This window comes from Cydia fagiglandana, chromosome 22 (assembly GCF_963556715.1).
Source record: "Cydia fagiglandana chromosome 22, ilCydFagi1.1, whole genome shotgun sequence".
Classification (NCBI taxonomy): domain Eukaryota; kingdom Metazoa; phylum Arthropoda; class Insecta; order Lepidoptera; family Tortricidae; genus Cydia; species Cydia fagiglandana.
Window position 1 is genome coordinate 1,674,368 of NC_085953.1, and position 20,530 is coordinate 1,694,897.

Consider the following 20,530-nt stretch of genomic DNA (forward strand, 5'->3'; position numbering starts at 1 on the left):
GAAAAATTCCATAGTATTATTGTAATTTTTTTTTCATATTAAACAATACTGGGAAAGTTTAATAATTTTACGTTTCACTTAAATTTTTACCATATCTAATGACGAAATAAGTCGCGAAATACCTAATCCTGATTCTCCAAATTTTTTTTACAATATCACTTTTTTTTCAATCCCATATTTTTTTCCAAGACATAAAAAAAATTCAAAATAACTCCACACAACCACTTCAACATTTTTACCATATCATATCACTACAATGACATGTCTAATAACAGATTGGCACATTTGCCAGGATTGGCACATTTGACAGGGCTGGCACTTGGCACGTCACTGGCGATTCGGTCGACCGCGCGCGGGGGCGCCAAAACACTCTCTAGCCGCACGTGAGCGAGGGGTGCGTTCGGATACTTAGGGCAAGGGTGGATTGGGGAGGTTATGGGTTTAGAGATTTGTCTTAAGATGAAACAGGAGCTGAATTTTAAATATTTTAGGTAAATATACCCGTCTCGGTAACGGAAGCGGCTCCTAAAACTAGTGCGATAAGGACAAGGCGAAAAATCCTGCGTAAAAATCTCAAAAATCGAGGTTTTGTACTCGACTGTTTCGTCCTCCAAAATTTAACCAATCGTAACCAAATTTGGAAATCTAAATGATTATCAAATTATCTGTATCGGACCGTTTTGCTTTTTTGGCTAATTGATATCAGTTTTGAATACTACACCTCTCATTGCGGCATAGTCAATGAGGCCATTTTGACCATTTTTGAAGGGCTCTAGCGCCTTAAAAAACGAAAATATCAAAAAAAGCAAAACGGTCCGACACAAATATTGACAATATTAATCTGTGTTGAAAAAATTATTGCTCTAGCATCAAAACCCACGGAGGAAACAGTCGAGTACGTTTGTATGAAGAAATGACCACTCCTGTTGGCTCTTAAATATGATATTAAAAATGAGAGGTGGTGGCCCAGTGGATATGACGTCCGACTTTCAATACGGAGGTCGCGGGTTCAAATCCTGGCTCTTACTAAAGAATTTTTCGAAATTTATGTCTGAAATATTATTTGATATTTACCACTAGTTTTTCGGTAGGAAAACATCGTGAGGAAGCCTGCATACATCTGCGAAGAAATTCAAAGGTGTATGTGAAGTCCCCAATCCGCATTGGGCTAGCGTGAGGACAATAGCCCAAGCCCTCTGGCGCATGAGAGGAGGCCTGTGCTCAGCAGTGTGACGTATATAGGCTGAATTATTATTATTTTTAATATGACTTATTTCTTGAGCTTGCGAATTTGTTAAATACATAGAAGGTAGGATCGCATAGAAGTGGCATACGCGTGCCTCCATGAGGGACAAAACATACGCAAATGCGACACTAATTGGTCGAATTCATTTGTTGCCCACCATTCTCCATACTAATAAAAAGGTGGGGAACAAACAAAAAGTGAGACTGTGACAAGGACATGCAATAATACCGCTTTCTCTGCTACTCCTACTGAAAGATACATAAGACTATCCCGTTCTGTCAGTTACCCCCACCACTCATGCCAGATCCAGGTATATCCTAGATTCATGGTTAAATATTAATGCAAGTAATTAGGTACAATATCATTACCAGTGTGTAGTAAATATTTGATTATGAACCAATCTAACTAGGACACATTTTTTTGTGTTTTAAGTAGGTAATCAAAGGCGCCCAGACTTTCAAAGACTGTTTATATTATAATTATGTACTGGAATATTTGGGACGGGAACCATCCTGGCCGAGTGGTCTAGTGGTCAAAATATTAGCCGCGTAGGCTAAAGTGTCTTCAGTTAGATTCCGGCCACCAGAGGGCTAGATATAATTTTTAAGTTTAATAACCAATATTTAAGCAGTACGGTCAGCCAAGAAAGTGGTCTAACACTTTTCGACTCTATCAATCAGGTGATAGAGTCGAAAAGTGGTAGACCACTTTCTTGGCTGACTATACCTACCTGGTACTTACCTACAAACCTCATTTCATCTTCGTATTTAATCGTTTTACGATTCTCATCATGATTATCCATGTCCATTTAAACGATATACTTAATATAAAAAATTGTATGCTAATATTTATCGAAATCCGTTCAGTCGTTTTTGTACAAAGAAAGAATTACATCCTTGGGACTGGGAGTACATGATTGATTGTTAGTAATTTAATTACGTTTTGCAATTAAGTGAAAAAATTGTAGACGCAAATTTAATTAACTATATTTTATATGTAATTAACTACTTTTTAAGTCTTTGTTTTATATTGAATGTAACCATCTAATACGTGTTATTAAATAAATTATGTTTATAAAGAATAAAAATATCACCAATTTTTTAACGCAGTTAAAAAGTCCCAAATTTTCTGCAGAGAGAGTATCCGAACGCGTGACGTCACGCTCCGCCCGCCCTAGCTGCTATCTCTCTCGCACGATCTGACAACCCTTGCGATCATCGTTATCTGCGTGATATAGATAAGTGTTAGATAAGTATAGTTAAGTATGATACTAATTTAATTTTTACGCCACTTTTTATTATATTATATATATGTACCTAATACTTATAATCGTTTTTGCGTCCAAAATTTAATGACGAAATGATAATCGGCGCGATTCGGGAAATGAATTAGAAATTCACTAGATATGAAATAGTAAATATATGTGACGTTCCAAGAAAAAGGTACCATTGCCCCGACTGAATATTGGAGCGAAGTTAAGAATAGCGTAAGCGCCAGCCGCCATAAGGTACCTTTTGCCGTGGAACGTCACATATCATGACTATTAATAATGTAGAGAATGAGCTTATTAATGTAGAGAATTCCTACATCGATAATAGTATTTTATGCAACCGTTGTTTAAGAGAGGTCAAAAAAGGCGAGTGGCGTGAGTAACAATTTGAGGCGAAGCCGAAAATTGTTAATAAAGACGCCACGAGTATTTTTTGACTCAGTTAAACAACGAAAAAGATGGTTAGAATCCCTTAATTATAATGAAACTGAATTACTTATAAACTGAAGCACACACACACACACACACACATACACACACACACACACACACACACACACACACACACACACACACACACACACACACACACACACACACACACACACACACACACACACACACACACAACACTATCGTATAGTTGATAGTAAACAACAATAAATATATTTAATTATTAATAAAAATGTAGCATAATTAAGCTTAATTAAAATTATGTACCGACATACATTAATACAGAGCGGGTTCTCCTGATACAGGTATACATATACTTACAAGGAGGACTCAATTGTAATTGTATTCAAATTGTATTGTTTAACACAATAAACATTTTTCATTTTCATTTTCATTTTTCATTTTCATTTTTCATTTTCATTTTTCATACTTTTTCTACGACCAAGCACTTACTTTGAAATAAAATTGAAAATTTAACAAATCTTTTTAATTCAAGAAGTAGCAAAAATGGAGGGTATGGGCGGGAAATGAATGAATGACTGAATGAAATTAAAAAAAAAACATGTCTATGGTTCACTTATTTGTCAGTGATGACATTTAAAATAAGGTTGGCAACACTGTATTTCATATTCAATATTTTTTAAGTGGTCATTACACGAAGTATCGTAAAATCGCCAAAAAGATACTGCGTGTATGCACAAATTCTTTTTTGGGGAATAGACTATAGACTTGTCTTGACATCTATAAGGTAGGGTTTTAAAGGTCTGTGCACGACCCTTTAAATGACAAATAAAAGTACGGGAGTAGAAAAAATTAATTATCGATGCTTTTCACATATGGGGCATTTCATATGAAGCGGACAGGAAAAAAAAAGTGAGGTTCCCGAATTTGTTTATATTTGGTTTAGTTCTTCTTCTAGTAGGTATAAAACCGGACGCCAAATATTTTTTATATATGACGTTTATTTTAAAAATTATGAGCTTTTCAAAAATTACCGTAATTGAAATTCCGATTTTTTGAAACTCGAATATCGAATAATTAAAATATATAACTTATTATTAAACCAAACGTTTTGTATAGATTTTTTAATGATCTTTTCAGCGAAGAAATCAATTTTGAAAAATAAAAAAATAATAATGGTTAAAACCGGAAGTAAACTTTTCGAAACCATTTTTCGAAAACTTTGACCAGTTTTTTTTATTTTTTTTTATCTCAAAATATAGCCCTAAGTATCTACAAAATACACTAGAAGTTGCAGAATGGGATCTCCATTGGTTAAGACAATAGGTCAATAAATGTACATACATGTCGCCCTGAACGCGACGTACCGTACTGGTATACATACATATAGCAGCTGTTTAGCTTATAAGAACATGTATTCAGTAAGACTGCTGGTAAATTCTAATCATAGCATAATGAAATAAGAAAGTCAACAATTCTAACCAGTTTATTTCATAATTTTTATTATTTTACAATAAGAATCTATGCTAGAGCTCGTTCTTTTTACAAGAAGACCGTCAGTTTTCGGAATAAACGCATGAAACTTTTTTGTTCCCGGAATCGTGACTGCGGAATCAAACCTGGCCTGCAAAAATATCCTCTGACGTTGAATATCGTCTTTAGAGCAATAGTAGGTAGATTGCCGTTTGCTTCAAAGATGATTTTGCCCAGTCATACAATCGCATTGGTGAAATTATTGATCTACTTGGAGGTAACTGCAAACTTGCACGCGTCGCCAAACGTTTCAGGTTCCCTCCGAGACCGTCGAGGCCCTTTACCGTGAGATGTTGCGTGAAAATGTGCCTCTGCATTCGTATTAAAATCATCCTTGTAATAAATAAGATTAACAAAGTTAAACCTATTTTTAAAATGTTAATTTCATTATGTTATGATTAGAATTTACCAGCAGTCTTACTGAATACATGTTCTTATAAGCTAAACAGCTACTATGTGTATGTATACCAGTACGGTACGTCGCACTCAGGGCGACATGTATGTACATTTATTGACCTATTGTCTTAACCAATGGAGATCCCATTCTGCAACTTCTAGTGTATTTTGTAGATACTTAGGGCTATATTTTGAGATAAAAAAAAATAAAAAAAAACTGGTCAAAGTTTTCGAAAAATGGTTTCGAAAAGTTTACTTCCGGTTTTAACCATTATTATTTTTTTATTTTTCAAAATTGATTTCTTCGCTGAAAAGATCATTAAAAAATCTATACAAAACGCTTGGTTTAATAATAAGTTATATATTTTAATTATTCGATATTCGAGTTTCAAAAAATCGGAATTTCAATTACGGTAATTTTTGAAAAGCTCATAATTTTTAAAATAAACGTCATATATAAAAAATATTTGGCGTCCGGTTTTATACCTACTAGAAGAAGAACTAAACCAAATATAAACAAATTCGGGAACCTCACTTTTTTTTTCCTGTCCGCTTCATATGAAATGCCCCATATACTAGTTATCGGTCCATGTTTTGTTTGTAAAAAATATAATTCTTTATCTTTGTGTAGCTTCTAGTCCCGACCGGTCCGGTCCGGTAGACGACCGGTCTGGCCTAGTGGGTACTGGCCCTGCCTATAAAGCCGATGGTCCCGGGTTCGAATCCTGGTAAGGGCATTTATTTGTATGATGATACAGATATTTGTTCTTGAGTCATGGTTGTTTTCTACGTATTTAAGTATTTATATATTACATGTTGTCTGAGTACCCACAACACAAGCCTTCTTAAGCTTACCGTGGGGCTTAGTCAATTTGTGTAAAAATGTGGCCCAGACCACATAATAAACAATAGTACTAGGTACAGAAGACGCACTCTCTAACAAAACGCGTCTGTTACGATTAGCACAGATATGGCCGCTAGGTGGCGACAGCGCCACGCGCGGCTTATGGCTTTCCCCAAAATTGGGGTGGAACGGATGTACTTTTAGCTACCTGTAGCAAAGCGACGAAATCGCGGAGTGAGCCACGCCTGCCCAGACCTAGAGGCCTATAAAAAACCTTCAGTTTATCGATATAGACACTCCCTCCCTACCTGTCAATTTTGCCTCTGAAATTCCGATATCCGTATATAAGATACCCAATTCTTAGAGTTAGACCAAGAACAGTCTGCAGCGATTTTGATAGCCCACGCAGTGCAAGTGTTATTTATTCGTCATAATTTCACAGAAGTTTGAGGTTTAAATAACACTTCCACTGCGTGGGCTATCAAAATCGCTGCAGATTTTTCTTGGTCTAACTCTAAGTATTCTACCTATGTATTTCGATTGTGGCTCGTCCACACGATGGGCCAACGCCGGCCACTCCAAGGGATGCATCCATATGCGGTAGAATGAGATAGCAATATCACTTGCTCCCTCTAACGCATAAATGCGTCCCTTGAATTGGCCGGAGTGTAGAGGAGCCATAATATCATCAAATATGTAAGTACCTAAATACCTATTAGCAAGATACCATTAGCGTATGTGTAGGGTATATACGTAAAAGCCACAATAGCTCTCTGGTTGGCACAAAGACATCGCTAATGCGCGTTAAGTGCTCTGTTTGACAAATTGGCGGCCGTGTACAGATTGGAGATAATGGACCACTGAGAGTATAGACTTGGGATAATTAAGATTATTGTATTATTATTTTATTCATTAAGGTATTACTGTAAGCATCTTTGACACTTTTTATTTTCGCTCCTGCTACCTACATAAAACCCCTTGCCTATTATACCTATATTGTCATTATATTTTGCACGATTTTTACATGTCTCTGTTTCGCCCGATGGTTGACTGGTAGAGAATGTCATAATATGCGTCGTTGTTGACTTCGCCGGCAAAAGAATTGAGATCTACATATACGTAGGTAGGGTAGGGTAGGGTAGGATGTACCCTATAGGGTGGAATTTTTCTAGAAACTGAGCTGAAAGGATAGTGCTTATTTTTTATATCAGTGACAACCCTACAAAGCTATTTACATTTTAAACGGACACATGTCATGTCATTCATAGGATCTACTTCCTAGGGTTGAAACATACAGATTTTTGCACTAATGTTTAACAAACTCTATCTCAAAAATGGTTAGAAATATTAACGTGATTAATAAGTGAAAAATAAAGTACGTAGCCTAAACAATTCTCCATTTGCATAAAAGTCCCTCGTTCTGTTCCACCCGATATATGGGTGCCAAGTTCTAGTTCACTTGGCAAGTACATAATTAAATTTTGCAAGCAATTAAAAATTTGCTAGTTTTTACGCACAGGTTATATTATATTTGTCTTTTTACTTTCTTAAAATTTAGTTGATTGCACTTACCATCCGGCGGATCGTATGCTTGTTTGCCACCGACGTGATTGCCAGTTCTCTTCTTTTGAACTTAGCTGATACGCTGCCGCGTGTCTAGATTACCTCTTCTTTAATACCGGCCTTCTATGCTGTCTTAGTTATTAGCTGTTATGTTATATATTTTACACACGCTCCGTTATCATGTTTACATGGGTATCTAACTAAAAAAAAAACTATAAACAAATATGCAAAATGATTTTCTGCCAGCGTTATTACACCCCTGCACTGTCAACTTTGTTACTGTATTTTTTAAAAGTTAAATTACAATTATGTACCTATTCATCAGTAATGTAGTTATCGTGTTTTAAATAGTTTAAAAATATTACCAAAAGGAGTTTTATTATTATTATTTTATGAATCACATTTAAATAGATAATAGGTAAGCATATTTTTTAAATACAAAACCAAGATCTCGATCATTATGTTGCTGCAAACCATGTGGATGAACAGACCATGACTGAAAACGTCCCAAGTTCTCACACACAGTAGTCGCCCATCACTGCGGTAAGGTTTGACTATTCGATTATGGATTTTGATGTACAACCACACAACCTTTCCAAATTGAACCTTAATACAACAGTTTAAGGTATAGATTAGCTTGAATATTTACACTTGTATAGTTTTGCTTCATTAGACTAAATGCTTGATATTAATTATCTTATATAATATGTCGGGGTAATGGATGATATATTGTTATGATATATGTTATGTTAATACATCTACTACACTTCATTACGTTTTAATCTGGTTTTAATGGAAGCTGACATATATATGTCATATATTATTTAATAAATAATTTAAAATCATTTTTATTCAAAAACTGCCTCACTTAATTTTAGAACAGAGCTGGATTTTGGTTATTCGTCCTATTCCAGTGGACTTACATACAAGCGTCTGTCTGTATGTATGTATGTATGTCCGCGATAAACTCAAAAACTACTGAACGGATTTTCATGCGGTTTTCACCTGTCAAAAGAGTGATTATTGAGGGAGGTTTAAGTATATAATTTGTTAACGTTTTGTGTAACCCGTGCGAAGCCGGTGGCAAACAGGAATACGGCCACCCCGATGGTAAGTGGTAATCGTAGCCCATAGATGCCTGTGACGTCAGCAACAGTGATGTTGTACAATTCTCGCACCTGTCACCGATGTGAAATTGGGGCCTGGTCGCTAGTTTATAATCGTAAGTCTACTTTGACTGTAACCTCTAAAATTATTCAAAAATATCCAAAAGCGATCAAACCAATACACTTAAAGGATAAAATAAAAGTTCCCATGCGCCGGCGCAATTAGTCACGCTCCGGGAACGAACCTGCGACCTTCGGGAGCTAAGTTTGGGGGATCTTTAATGTATTGTAATATTTATTATTTTAATATAATTAGGCTCACTTGCACCATCCCACTAACCCGGGGTTAAGCGGTTAAACCTAATAACCTAATGTCAAATTGTACTGGTAACCACGGTAACTCCAGGTTTAACCGGTTATCCCCGGGTTAGTAGAATAGTGCAAGCGGGCCTTAGTAAATACAGGGTGTTACTGACCATGGGGCTTTAAATTCAGGCCTCGATTCTGCTCGCTAAACTGAGCTACTTTTATTGTGGCACCAACACCGAAATCCCGAAAATTTTTTTTACTTTTTCATACATTTTGGCTGATCAGATGTCGACGTTTTCTATGGAAAAGCCAAAAAAAATTCCCAGATTTTAGGGTTGGTCCCATAGTAAAAGTAACTCAGTTTCGCGAGTAATATCAAGCCCTGGAATTAGGGTCAGACATGTACTGTATAATACTACCTACTTCATACAGATTCACCTACAATTGTGTATCGTTAACCTCAACCTCAAGTGTACAATAAGTAAAGAAACAATAAGTTCGGTTAAGTCAGGTTCCCAGGGAAGTTGCGGTCGCTGTATCAGTGTCAAGTGTATCAGCTGGCAACTTAATATGCTTACGTGTTGTAAGGGTGGGCAGAGACATTTGTAAGTTTTGTAACTGGTTAACTTGATAAAAGTATGGAATAAAGTATGTAGTATATATTATTATAAATTTGGTCAATAGTTTTTTTTATAGATAAGTCGGGCCCTGGAGGGAAACTACCTTAAATCCTCCTTAAGCTGGCTCATTTAACTTAAAGGAGACATTCCTTTTTTTTTTTAAAGAAACAAAACTGCATTCAAAGATTTTCTAAAACTCGCTTGCCTCGCCCGGGACTCGAACCGACAAAAAATTGCAAAAAAATAATCACTCGCAATTTTATTCTACTAGTCGATACAGTTAATGTTAATGATAACATTTCTCCAAGAAACATTAGGTCTTAGACTCGTCTGTCGTACAAAATATCTATAAAAACTAATATTTAGTACTCAAGATTTTTTTAGACAAGCCAAATTGAAGAAAAAAAAAATCTTTAAATGCAGTTTCATTTCTTTTTAAAAATAAAGGAATGTCTCCTTTAAGTAAAATGAGCCAGCTTAAGGATTTAAGGTAGTTTCCCTCCAGGGCCCGACTTATCTTTCCACACTGTACTGTATATGTTTTTAAGCACGCTATGACGTGGAACTGTGCAATTGACGAAATGGGTATAGACGAACGGAGCAACTGACGAACCATGATATTGACGAACTGAGAAATGGACGAACGGAGACCGACTACATGAACGGAGAATCGGACGAATGGTGCAGAATTGGTGGATTGGTCAAAAAAGAAAATACGGCCCCGACACTATCATGGATACTGACATTACTTTGACGGAATGACGTTTTTAGTGATAGTGTAGGGAGTGTCATGAAGGAATGACGGCAAGTAATGAAGTTTATTTTAATAATTTCCGTCAGTATTGGAGTTATGTCAAAGTAATGATACTAGAAATGACATTATACTGACAGTGAATTGGTTAGAAAACTAAACACTAAGTATAAGTATTTATTCATTCTACATATGTAGTTAAATTAGCACATTTTTATTTTGAATCAATGTAAAGATGTGGTTTTGAAGAGTAAAATGACATGCAATCGCCACTAAAAAGGCACTCCCATACAATCTTAAACTGATCAAAACCTATGTAAAAGTTAAGCTCCTAATTTTGATTGAGAACTTCGTTAGGTATTCTTGAAATGGTAGGGAAGTATTGATTTCATAGACTTAAAATAATCAAATTTACGGCTAAGGCCCCCCCCCCCACATCTCGCGTCTTTCGAGCGTCGGCGTCTACAACTCTATGGCCGCTGCTCGACGCAACTGCGCAGCGACGTTATTTTCCATAGCGCTGACCAGACGCCGACGCTCGAAAGACGCTAGATGTGGGGGGGGGGGGGGCTAATAGGGAAGTATTGATTTCATAGACGTAAAAATACGGCAAAATACCTACTCAAACTCACAAGACTGACTTAAACTATCAGACATATTGTTACCGCTGACCCAATGAATCATATCAAACTCAAACGTCACTACATCATGTCTCACATGCTCAATCAGAATCAAACCCTAAACCAATCCAATAAGGCTCATTATACCAATATTCTCAGTTCAAACTACTTCAAACTCCAGCCTCGTCGGAAACACGTCAGGATCAATCAGTATTAAACCCTATACCATTGCATTAAAGTACATTTTAGCATAATTTTCGGCTTAAACCCCAGCCTCGTTCGGGGCACGTCTCGTTTTTTCCGAACTGCCGGTTTCCCTTTCGATGCGCGTGACCATCGCGACTTCATTGACGCACGTTTTGTAAAATTAAATAGCTGACCATAGGTGGGTCTTATGTGTTTGTAATAAGGATTACAACTTGATAGTTAAGCTCATGTAAAGTCGTCTAGTCAACATTGATCCTACTTACTAATACTTTATTTATTTTTGTTCATTTTCTGTTATTTAGGAGATAATATTCTACAAAAATTGTACGAGGAAAAACAAGGTCATTCATTTCATTGCACAAAAACATTATACAAAATCTGCACGTTAAATTAAACAGTAAACTACATCTATAGTTTGTTTTTTTTAGCATTAGAAAGAACTCCACAGAAGCAAGCGTGCTGTTTTTATCAGGCTCTTTAATTGTCAATAATTATTGAATTATCTAATGTAACATGGTCAATACATATAATTTACTTCAAATTATTACCGCTAAAAGTGCCAGATTTGGAACCACAAGCTTACTTCTGCGAAGTTCCTTCTAATGCTAAAAAAAACGAACTATAGATAGGTATTAGGTTTGTGATTTTGTAGTATAGGCAATGGGTAGCTACAGTTACATACAATAATATATTACACAACGAAGGCCGCAAAATCTGACACGATCTTATTTGGAGTAGGTACTAATAACGTAGGTTTTTCTGATGGCATTGTAATAATATGATAACATGGAGCTGATCTGATGCAGTCAGAATGTAGCCAAAGGAGATCCTCAATGGAAGAACACAAACAAACACATCGAGTTTAGGCTCATTGGAAAGGTCTCGCGAAGTAAACATGCATATATACCTATGAGAAATACAGTCAGGAATAAATGTGTTAGGTATGCGTAACATTTTTTCGTTTATTGACAGTATCTTAAGCTTTTGCCTGCAATATTTAAGATGCCATTTTCAGACTTTTTGGTTATAACCTTCTACAATAATAAAGGCAATATTCAATGACATAACAGCGGAACATGCAACACAACAGAAAACCGCCGTGTCACCGAAATAATTTTTAGCTTGTAATATTTTACTATAGTATGTATGTTAGTTTGTAAGGTATCTATGGGCCGTAGTTGCCTGATAATAAATTATATTTGATTTGATTTGATTAAGAGCTTAAAATAAAGTATATTTACTCTGGACAGTAAACTCACAGACTAAACTCTCTCTCGTCCCAGCGACTGTCACACCAAAACCGGTAGCGTTGTAATATCGAACATTGTTGTCAGCGCGTTATTTTGTTATACAACTTTTTATTATTGAGTGTAAATGTCAGTAAAGTTGGGGCGCCAGTGACAGCGGTAACAGGTTAGGGTTGTAGCGAATAGATGGCAGCACTAATATTTGTTGCATAGCGCATACATTGTAATTTGATGGACTTGTCAGTCATGTTTCGTAGTTGGTTTCTAAATTATTTAAATTTTAAATGTTAATACTTAATATACTGGCTCTCATTGCCAAACACTGTTCCACTTATATTTATTATGTTGTTTTTGTTATATTTTCTGCATAATCTGACATACCTACAGTAGACAAAAAAATGACATCGAAAGGACATACGAAGCGGATGTCATTATTCATAATTCTTTATTGCAACCATGGTACAGTATATGTCAAATATAGTATACAATGTCTCATATGGATGCTGTTAGGGCACAGCACAGTCATACAATACAGTTATATTAAGACATAGTTGATCAACTTCTTATTTATGTTAAGATTTCCAAATTAATCTCAAATTCCTTTGTGATAGATCAACAAGTCTCTGAGAATCAAAACTCGCACACCACGCACGCGCCAAAAATCCTCGGAGAAAAAGACGTCGGGACGGCCACGAAAACCAGCGAATGTGTCAGTATAAGGTCATAATTTTATGGAAATATGATTTATAGGTATATAATAATACGCGATTTTTTTATGAAAACCAAACTTCGCACAGTAGTAATTACGTCATAGTAAGCGGTTGGTCAGCATTTTAAGCAGGTATATATCATAATAAACGAATTCCACTGTAAGTCGTGATATTAAGGTAACAGTTTTAAATGATAGATTTTATTTGGTTGGCTATTCAATTTAATGGGATAATTCAATTAGACCTCCATATTCACCTTGCACAGAATTAATACACTTTGAAAATATTATTTCCTTAACGCCTGACCAGGAATATAAGATCACGCGCCATGTTGCGGAATTTCACTGGAACTAACTTTTTCATACTATACTGAACTGTCACCCCTTACATGAGAATAACAGCGCCCTCTTGCGGCTCGATCGGGAAATGAATTAGAGATTAACTAGATACGATATAGTAAAGATATGTGACGTCCCATGGCAAATGGCGGTTGGCGCATATACGCTATTATTAACGCCGCTCCAATATTATTAAGGCGCTATGCGACGTAAGCGCCTGCCATCGTAAGGTACCTTTTGCCGTGGAACGTCACATATTTTTACTATTTCATATCTAGTAAATCACTAATTCATTTCCCGAAACGCGGCGCCAGCCGCCAAAAAGTACCTTTTGCCGTGGGATGTCACATATCTTTACTATAATATATCGTATCTAGTTAATCTCTAATTCATTTCCCGAATCGCGTTGATCAGGCTTTACCTAATACATACTGCATGGATATTGAATACAGATGCATTTATACCCGCTAGCACTAGCACCTGACTCGCCCGCCGAACTAATTTCACAGCGATTAGAGCAAGTGTACTCGCACAAAAACTGTCCATTCACCGTCGCTGGAAAGTGAATGAATCTCGATATTTGTGGACCGGTTCTATCCTTACGGCGTGTCGTTTTAGTGTGCGGCGTTTTGGTGATTATAGTGAGAAAAAGGGCTAGATGCTGGTAGCTGAGAGCTAAGAAAAAGGGCTAGATGCTGGTAGCTGAGAGCTAAGAAAAAGGGCTAGATGCTGGTAGCTGAGAGCTAAGAAAAAGGGCTAGATGCTGGTAGCTGAGAGCTAAGAAAAAGGGCTAGATGCTGGTAGCTGAGAGCTAAGAAAAAGGGCTAGATGCTGGTAGCTGAGAGCTAAGAAAAAGGGCTAGATGCTGGTAGCTGAGAGCTAAGAAAAAGGGCTAGATGCTGGTAGCTGAGAGCTAAGAAAAAGTGACCAACGCGTCCAGTGCCCCAGGCTGAAATCGAACCAGTGTCCTCTACTATCGCGGCAGAGGGCCTACCGCGAGCCACGTTCGACGTATTGCCTCTCTGTTCCACTTATAAATTCGTACGTAAGTCACACAAGGAGGCAACACGTCGAACGTGCGTCGCGGTAGACCCACAGGTGCCTGTGCCATTCGGCTACCCGGCCACAGCGGCATAGGTCGAATTTTACACTTAATTTTATTTTATAGGTTGATATTTTATTTTATAGGTCGAAAAACATTTTTTTTTTGTGAATAATAATTTAATTTGTTCTAATATATATAGAAAGAAAGCTTGAGGTTTAAGGTTGATCGTGGATTCAAACCCCCGCTTGTAATGACCACTTTGAAACAAATCTAATGATCATACGATAATATTCAAATATGAGCCAGAACTCCTAGTGTAAATTTCATTCGATAGCGTGACGAGGATATTAGTCATTTGTAAGTGATCTTCGGGGGTACCTAATTTCCAAATTTACTCGGAAACACCATAATCTAAATATTACCCGTATTAAATGAAACAATAACGTAATATCTATTGTTCACTGACTACACTGCACTGCGCTTCCTACCTTTCGTAATGAAACACTTCTTGACAACTTAATACTCATTTATTCCTTTTTTTACATAGAATTTTGAGTCGGCGGACAAATCCGGTCCTGTTTCTCATTGCCCTTAATCTCATTTTATTCCGTTTTTTTTTACATGGAAATCTGAGTCGGCCGTGAACATTCGGCCCTATTTCTCATTACCCTAAGATTTTATTCCGAAACCAAATTTACTACCTATATAAGGGACTGTGGAAAAATCTTAACAGCGCGAAGTAGCCGATAGAACAGCGACATCTACTGTCGAATTGGGCAACTATAAAAACTAAACATTACTACATTCAACACCATAGTGAACGGAAGTTGAAAAAACTTGGAAACAGAAGCCATTACGAGCAAATCACAATTGTTACGTAATTACTTCTCTCCATTGTATTGATCTAATTACTGCAGAGCTATGAATCGACAGACATGAGAGGTTTCATTATAAATTAATATTTCAAATACTCTTATTGCATTATGCTTCAGACATCGGGGTCCCTTTGTTTCCCATAAAGTTTTGTGTCATAATGTATTGTTTGTCATATTATTAGTCATAAAATTGCAACCGTTAAGTTTTTAGGATTTTCGTAAGGTTATTCTGTAGGTAGTTTAGGTTAAGTTTGTTTTATGGCAATCCTGAAAAGTTACGCGTTTCTGAGAAAAATCAATTACGACTTACGAAAATTCGGACAAACAATATACACAGACACCAGACAAGTTGTGAAAGAAATTTCAAATAAACTTGTCTGGGTGTCTGGCGACTTTCGAGCGAGCGAATATTTCGCTCAGCGGCTAAGTCTGGCAATACAGTGAGGAAACGCAGCAAGCGTCTTGGGGCTGGGGACGCCCTGGCCCCAGGCAACTTTAGGTCTATATAGTTTTTTGCTTTACCTATCGATAGAATATTTCTTTATTAATTATGCTTAATTCGAATGTTTCAGTTTTAAATTATAATTTTCGTGAAAACTAAATAGTGTAGACTTTTTTAATCTAGGTAGGTAGGTATTCAAATAACTAAATCCAATTTTTTTAATAAGGTGTGTCAAAATGTAATTTTATTTGATTCTATGGTTGACGAAAAATTATGATGACGAAATATCTTTAAATATTAGCCTTAATACCGGTCGTCACGTTGTCAACATGCCAAAACTCCTGTTATTTTAAATTTCGTGTTCTGTAAATTTTTCATGTTTTATTTCTTTCAGATTGCCTTTTTAAAATAAGGGCCACCCAAAACTAGCGTCTTTTGAGCGGCGCGTCTAGTCAGCGCTATGGAAAATGGCGTTGCGCAGTTGCGCCAGCGTTGCGTCGAGCAGCATCCATAGAGTTGACTAGACGCGGACGCTCGAGAGACGCTATGGGGTGGCTCTGCTGTGGGATGACCCTTAAAGGACTGAATGAATGAGGGTATCCACGATCAAGTTTTTCACTAGATGACAGCACCATAGCGAGAGGTCTAGCTGTCATAATCCACCATTCATGTTTTACCATGTTTTTAGGGTTCCGTACCCAAAGGGTAAAACGGGACCCTATTACTAAGACTTCGCTGTCCGTCCGTCCGTCCGTCCGTCCGTCTGTCACCAGGCTGATGTATCTCACGAACCGTGGTAGCTAGACAGTTGAAATTTTCACAGATGATGTATTTCTGTTGCCGCTATAACAACAAATACTAAAAACAGAATAAAATAAAGATTTAAATGGGGCTCCCATACAACAAACGTGATTTTTGACCAAAGTTAAGCAACGTCGGGAGTGGTCAGTACTTGGATGGGTGACCGTTTTTTTTTTGCTTTCTTTTTGTTTTTTTTTTGCATTATGGTTCGGAACCCCTTCGTGCGCGAGTCCGACTCGCACTTGCCCGGTTTTTTTTTATTGGTGGATTTTGACAGCAGCTGTCAAAAAGACCTCTCTCGGTGCTGCCATCTAGTGAAAAATCCTCATTAATGTTTACAAAATAGAAAATACAAGTGTACTCACCGTCTCCGCTCTGGTTGCTGCTGTGCGCGTGGTACTGCTCATCTGAAAAGTCGTACTCTACGTCAGGTCAGACCATCTGTTCTCTACTCATACGAATCGATCGTTGATAGTACTGGTGATACAAAATAGGTACAATAAAGTAAGGACAATGGTGCCCTATTGATATTCCAAGAAAAATTACGCCGATTTTTGTTTCGCCGACAACGATTCGCCGACGGGTTCTTTGGCAGAGTAACGATTGGCCGAATCTCAATACACATAGTAGTCGTTTGCGAGAGTAGTCAATAAGCAGAACATTGATACGCATATTTACTATTCGTAGAATAATCATTTAGTAACTGTCATAATTACCCGAGAAAACATTGGTCGAAATACAACAGGTCGAATGTTAATTTGGCATTAATATTGACTAGAAAAACTTCTCTCTAATTAATTATTATACTAAATTAACTTTCACATACTCGTAGTATTCATTGAAATTGCTAAAAAAGCAGTTTAGGTTACTTTAGAGCTACACCCCTAAGAAAACGAACCGTTGCTGGAAAAGTGGGTTAGGTTAGGTTAGAACTGCGACCCCCAAGAAAACGAACTGTTGCCAGAAAATTGGGTTAGGTTAGAACTACGACCCCCAAAAAACGAACTTTTTCCAGAAAAGATGGTTAGGTTAGGTTAGAACTGCGACCCTTAAAAAATTAATTATTTCCAGAAATGCAGATTGCGTTCAATTAACGACTCAATAAATAAATTTGGACTAAATGACTATCCTGTATCTTAAATTTTGGTAAAAACCGTATTTATAAGAAGTAACAGGTCAGGTTTTCTACAGGTCCATGATTCTGTGAAATGAAATTACATGAACAAATTGTCCTTGAAACTAAACCAATGTTTTAATTTTTTGGTGAACCATAACTAATCCGAACTAAAATTATTTGAAGTAAATATTGTGTAAAGATTATTTTGCCATTTGAAATTACTTGAAATTTTTTCTGTAAAACAAAAATCTATAGAAAAAATGCCGGCAAAACAAAGCTAAACCATATAAATATAATAATTTTTATAAACCATAATTTACTTAAAAAAGGATAATATTTTATTTCATCCTTTTGGGTTTTCTTTATTGTTTGCAAAAAGTTTTGTTTCGAAAATAACGACTTATATATAAAACCTGAAACGTTATTCGACTAAACATTGCTTAAACGAAACGATTACTCTGCTAAATGGAAATCGTCCAATAATAGTTACTGCTAATTTACACAGAAGCGAACTGAACGGTATGTGAACCAAGAGTCTACGTAACGTTACGTTAGTCGACCAAAAGTTACATTGACAAATAAATGACTCTGCGAAACGATGTTCGGCGAATCGTTGTCGGCGAATCGATGATCTGCTAAAAGTTTCTCGGAGAATCATTAGGTACCCAAGGACAATATATAGACTAGGAATCCTCTAAACCGAGTTTAGAGCAATTATTTCATGCAACCGATGATGCAAAAAATGCGGAGGTGCGCGGGACGAGGTGAGCGAAGTCCCTTGCCGTGATTGGTCCGTTCAAAGACACGGAAGTCACATAAGACACTTTCGACTCGAACATGGAGTAAAATTTCCGTATGCGTGGCAGAGGGGGTAGCGCGACTATGCTCGGTCTGGAGGATGTTTTGTCTGTGGGAGAATATGGAGAAGACCGGGAATATAGAGAACGAGAACTACGAGATATTAGGGAAGATCGTCATAGGGCAAGAACTCCCGTATTTGAATACGTACTTCGCTATAAACAAAGGATGAGTTTTACTCCTTTTGTACAAACGCAAGAGTTTTTAGTTTAGATGGTCTTACTTGATATACGGTCTTCTCCACATTGACCTCAAAGACATTGAATTTAAATTGTCGTGATTATTCGATTATAATAAAAACATACAGATTTAAAAAAAAAAGACTAACAAATGTCACCCTAAAACGTATCATTGATCATGTGGTTAAGTACTCGTATACCCTCAAAATTATGTGTGACTAGTTTATAACTATTGAGATTTACTGTCTATTAACTACCTATTGAGATTTATAAAGAGTTAACTCAAAGGACCCCGGGCCTAAATTTTAGAAAAGGTGGATTCAGTTAAATGTCCTGGAATTCGGAATTTTTTTGACATAGAAGTTCTACACAACTGATTAAGTAATATACGCACCTCCATTCCTATGGTCACCCATCAAATCCTGGCTCTGCAGCGTCGGCGCATGGATAAGCACCTTCTGCTGAGGACTATGAGGGTCCAGACCCTCAACCTCTAAGAGGGGAGCATGGGGCTCATATCCATGAACAATCAGGGGTGGCGGGTGAAGATCCATTGCGTACACTCAAATCCAAAGACACTTAACACATAATCGGTGACACTACACAATGTTTTTTTTCTTTATATGTTAAGCACTGTTTTCAGCACTATTTGACACACAAAAATTTCCTGTCTGTCACTTATAAACACTACCTACACAGTTTTTTTATAGTTTCAGTTATCACACTTCGTTGTCCAAAAAGTTCGTTGGTCACTTCTACACGTTTTAAACCCACTTTAGACTAACGAGTACTTTTGCGGAGTATTTTATTTTGCACATGGCAACATTCGTCACCGTTTCTTGCGGATCTTCTGTTTCAGCATTTTGCGTTTCTGTAACAAAAAAAAGAAGTTAGCCGGTGAAATTTAACTTTAAGCGCTCTCACTTTTTTGTGATGTTTTTTGTGAATTAATCTAGCCATAATGCAAGAACTTATAAATTGGAAAATAGATTTACTTTGGAGTCTCGGAAGTACGATAAAAATGAGGTAAGTACCTGTTTAAATGTTTGTTTTACTGTTCAAGTTTGCACTAAATTTTTTTACCTGGCGATATCTTTCGGAGCGCTGTGCACTTATAAAACTAGGTAGGTACCAATAGTTTTAGTGATTTTAGTGATTTGCCTAAATAGAAAAATCATTCGCTTTATCAATTATCTGAAGTAAAAAAGTAAGTAAGTAACTAAGTGTAAGTTGGCTTTTGTTGCAAATACTGTTTCCTTGTCAATATTATAAAATATGTTCTACATATAATTTTAACCGTATATGGTCATATCTGTAGTGTGTCGGACAGCGGGTTTGAATATGCAAACAAACGCTCAAGGAAGCTTGGGATAGGTCAAGTCGGAACTGGGAAAGTTTGGAGAGGGCTTTCTGTTTTACAATGCTTTAATTGTGAGAAAACTGGTCAAGTGAATGTGACGTCTGACTTTCAACTTCTGCCACGTTCGTTTTACTTCTCAGGCAAATTGGGGGAAGAGAGGGGGTAGAAAATAAAAAGTTTCTGCCCCCTCCCTTCCCCCAATTTACCCATAAAGTATAATGTTATAAAGCCGGTTGAAGTTATAACAAACCTGCCAATGGCTGCGTGCAAAAATGCATGATGCCGTAAAGAAAAATATTTGCTATGAATTTTACTTACTAATTATTAACCTATTTCCGACGAAACGATCATTATTTATTGGTATTACTCGAGAGGATTTTTTATTAATAATATTAATGGTATGAATACTATTTATTTTCATGTATGCTTTTATCACAGCAATATAAAATGCAATTTTAAGTTTTTAAGCTCATGTAGAACTAAGTTGATTTATGTCAGTTTATCCCATAACCTTTTACGTGGCATACGTCATTTTCGAGCTATTGGAATTTCGATTCTACTTTAATTAATCAAATTTCAAATTTAATTTGCCGGTTCCTGCCACTTCCAGTGCATAAAAAAGCAAAACTGTTACAATGTCATTGACTTTTCACTTTTGCCGGCACTCCCGGAGTGCAAC

At 36.7% G+C, this 20,530-nt stretch overlaps 1 protein-coding gene across 1 annotated transcript in view; it reads right to left on the reverse strand.

The window, feature by feature from the left end:
• Positions 1-19,415, reverse strand: part of LOC134675583 (paired box protein Pax-5-like) — a 118,635-nt gene extending 99,220 nt beyond the window's left edge. The window contains exons 1-2 of the mRNA XM_063533885.1: positions 18,886-19,415; positions 16,703-16,759 (exon numbers count right to left, since the gene is read on the reverse strand). Coding sequence (XP_063389955.1) covers positions 16,703-16,759; positions 18,886-19,045 — 217 coding nt within the window. The 5' untranslated portion in view covers positions 19,046-19,415. The remainder of the gene's footprint in view (positions 1-16,702; positions 16,760-18,885) is intronic.
• Between the last annotated feature and the right edge of the window lie 1,115 nt (positions 19,416-20,530).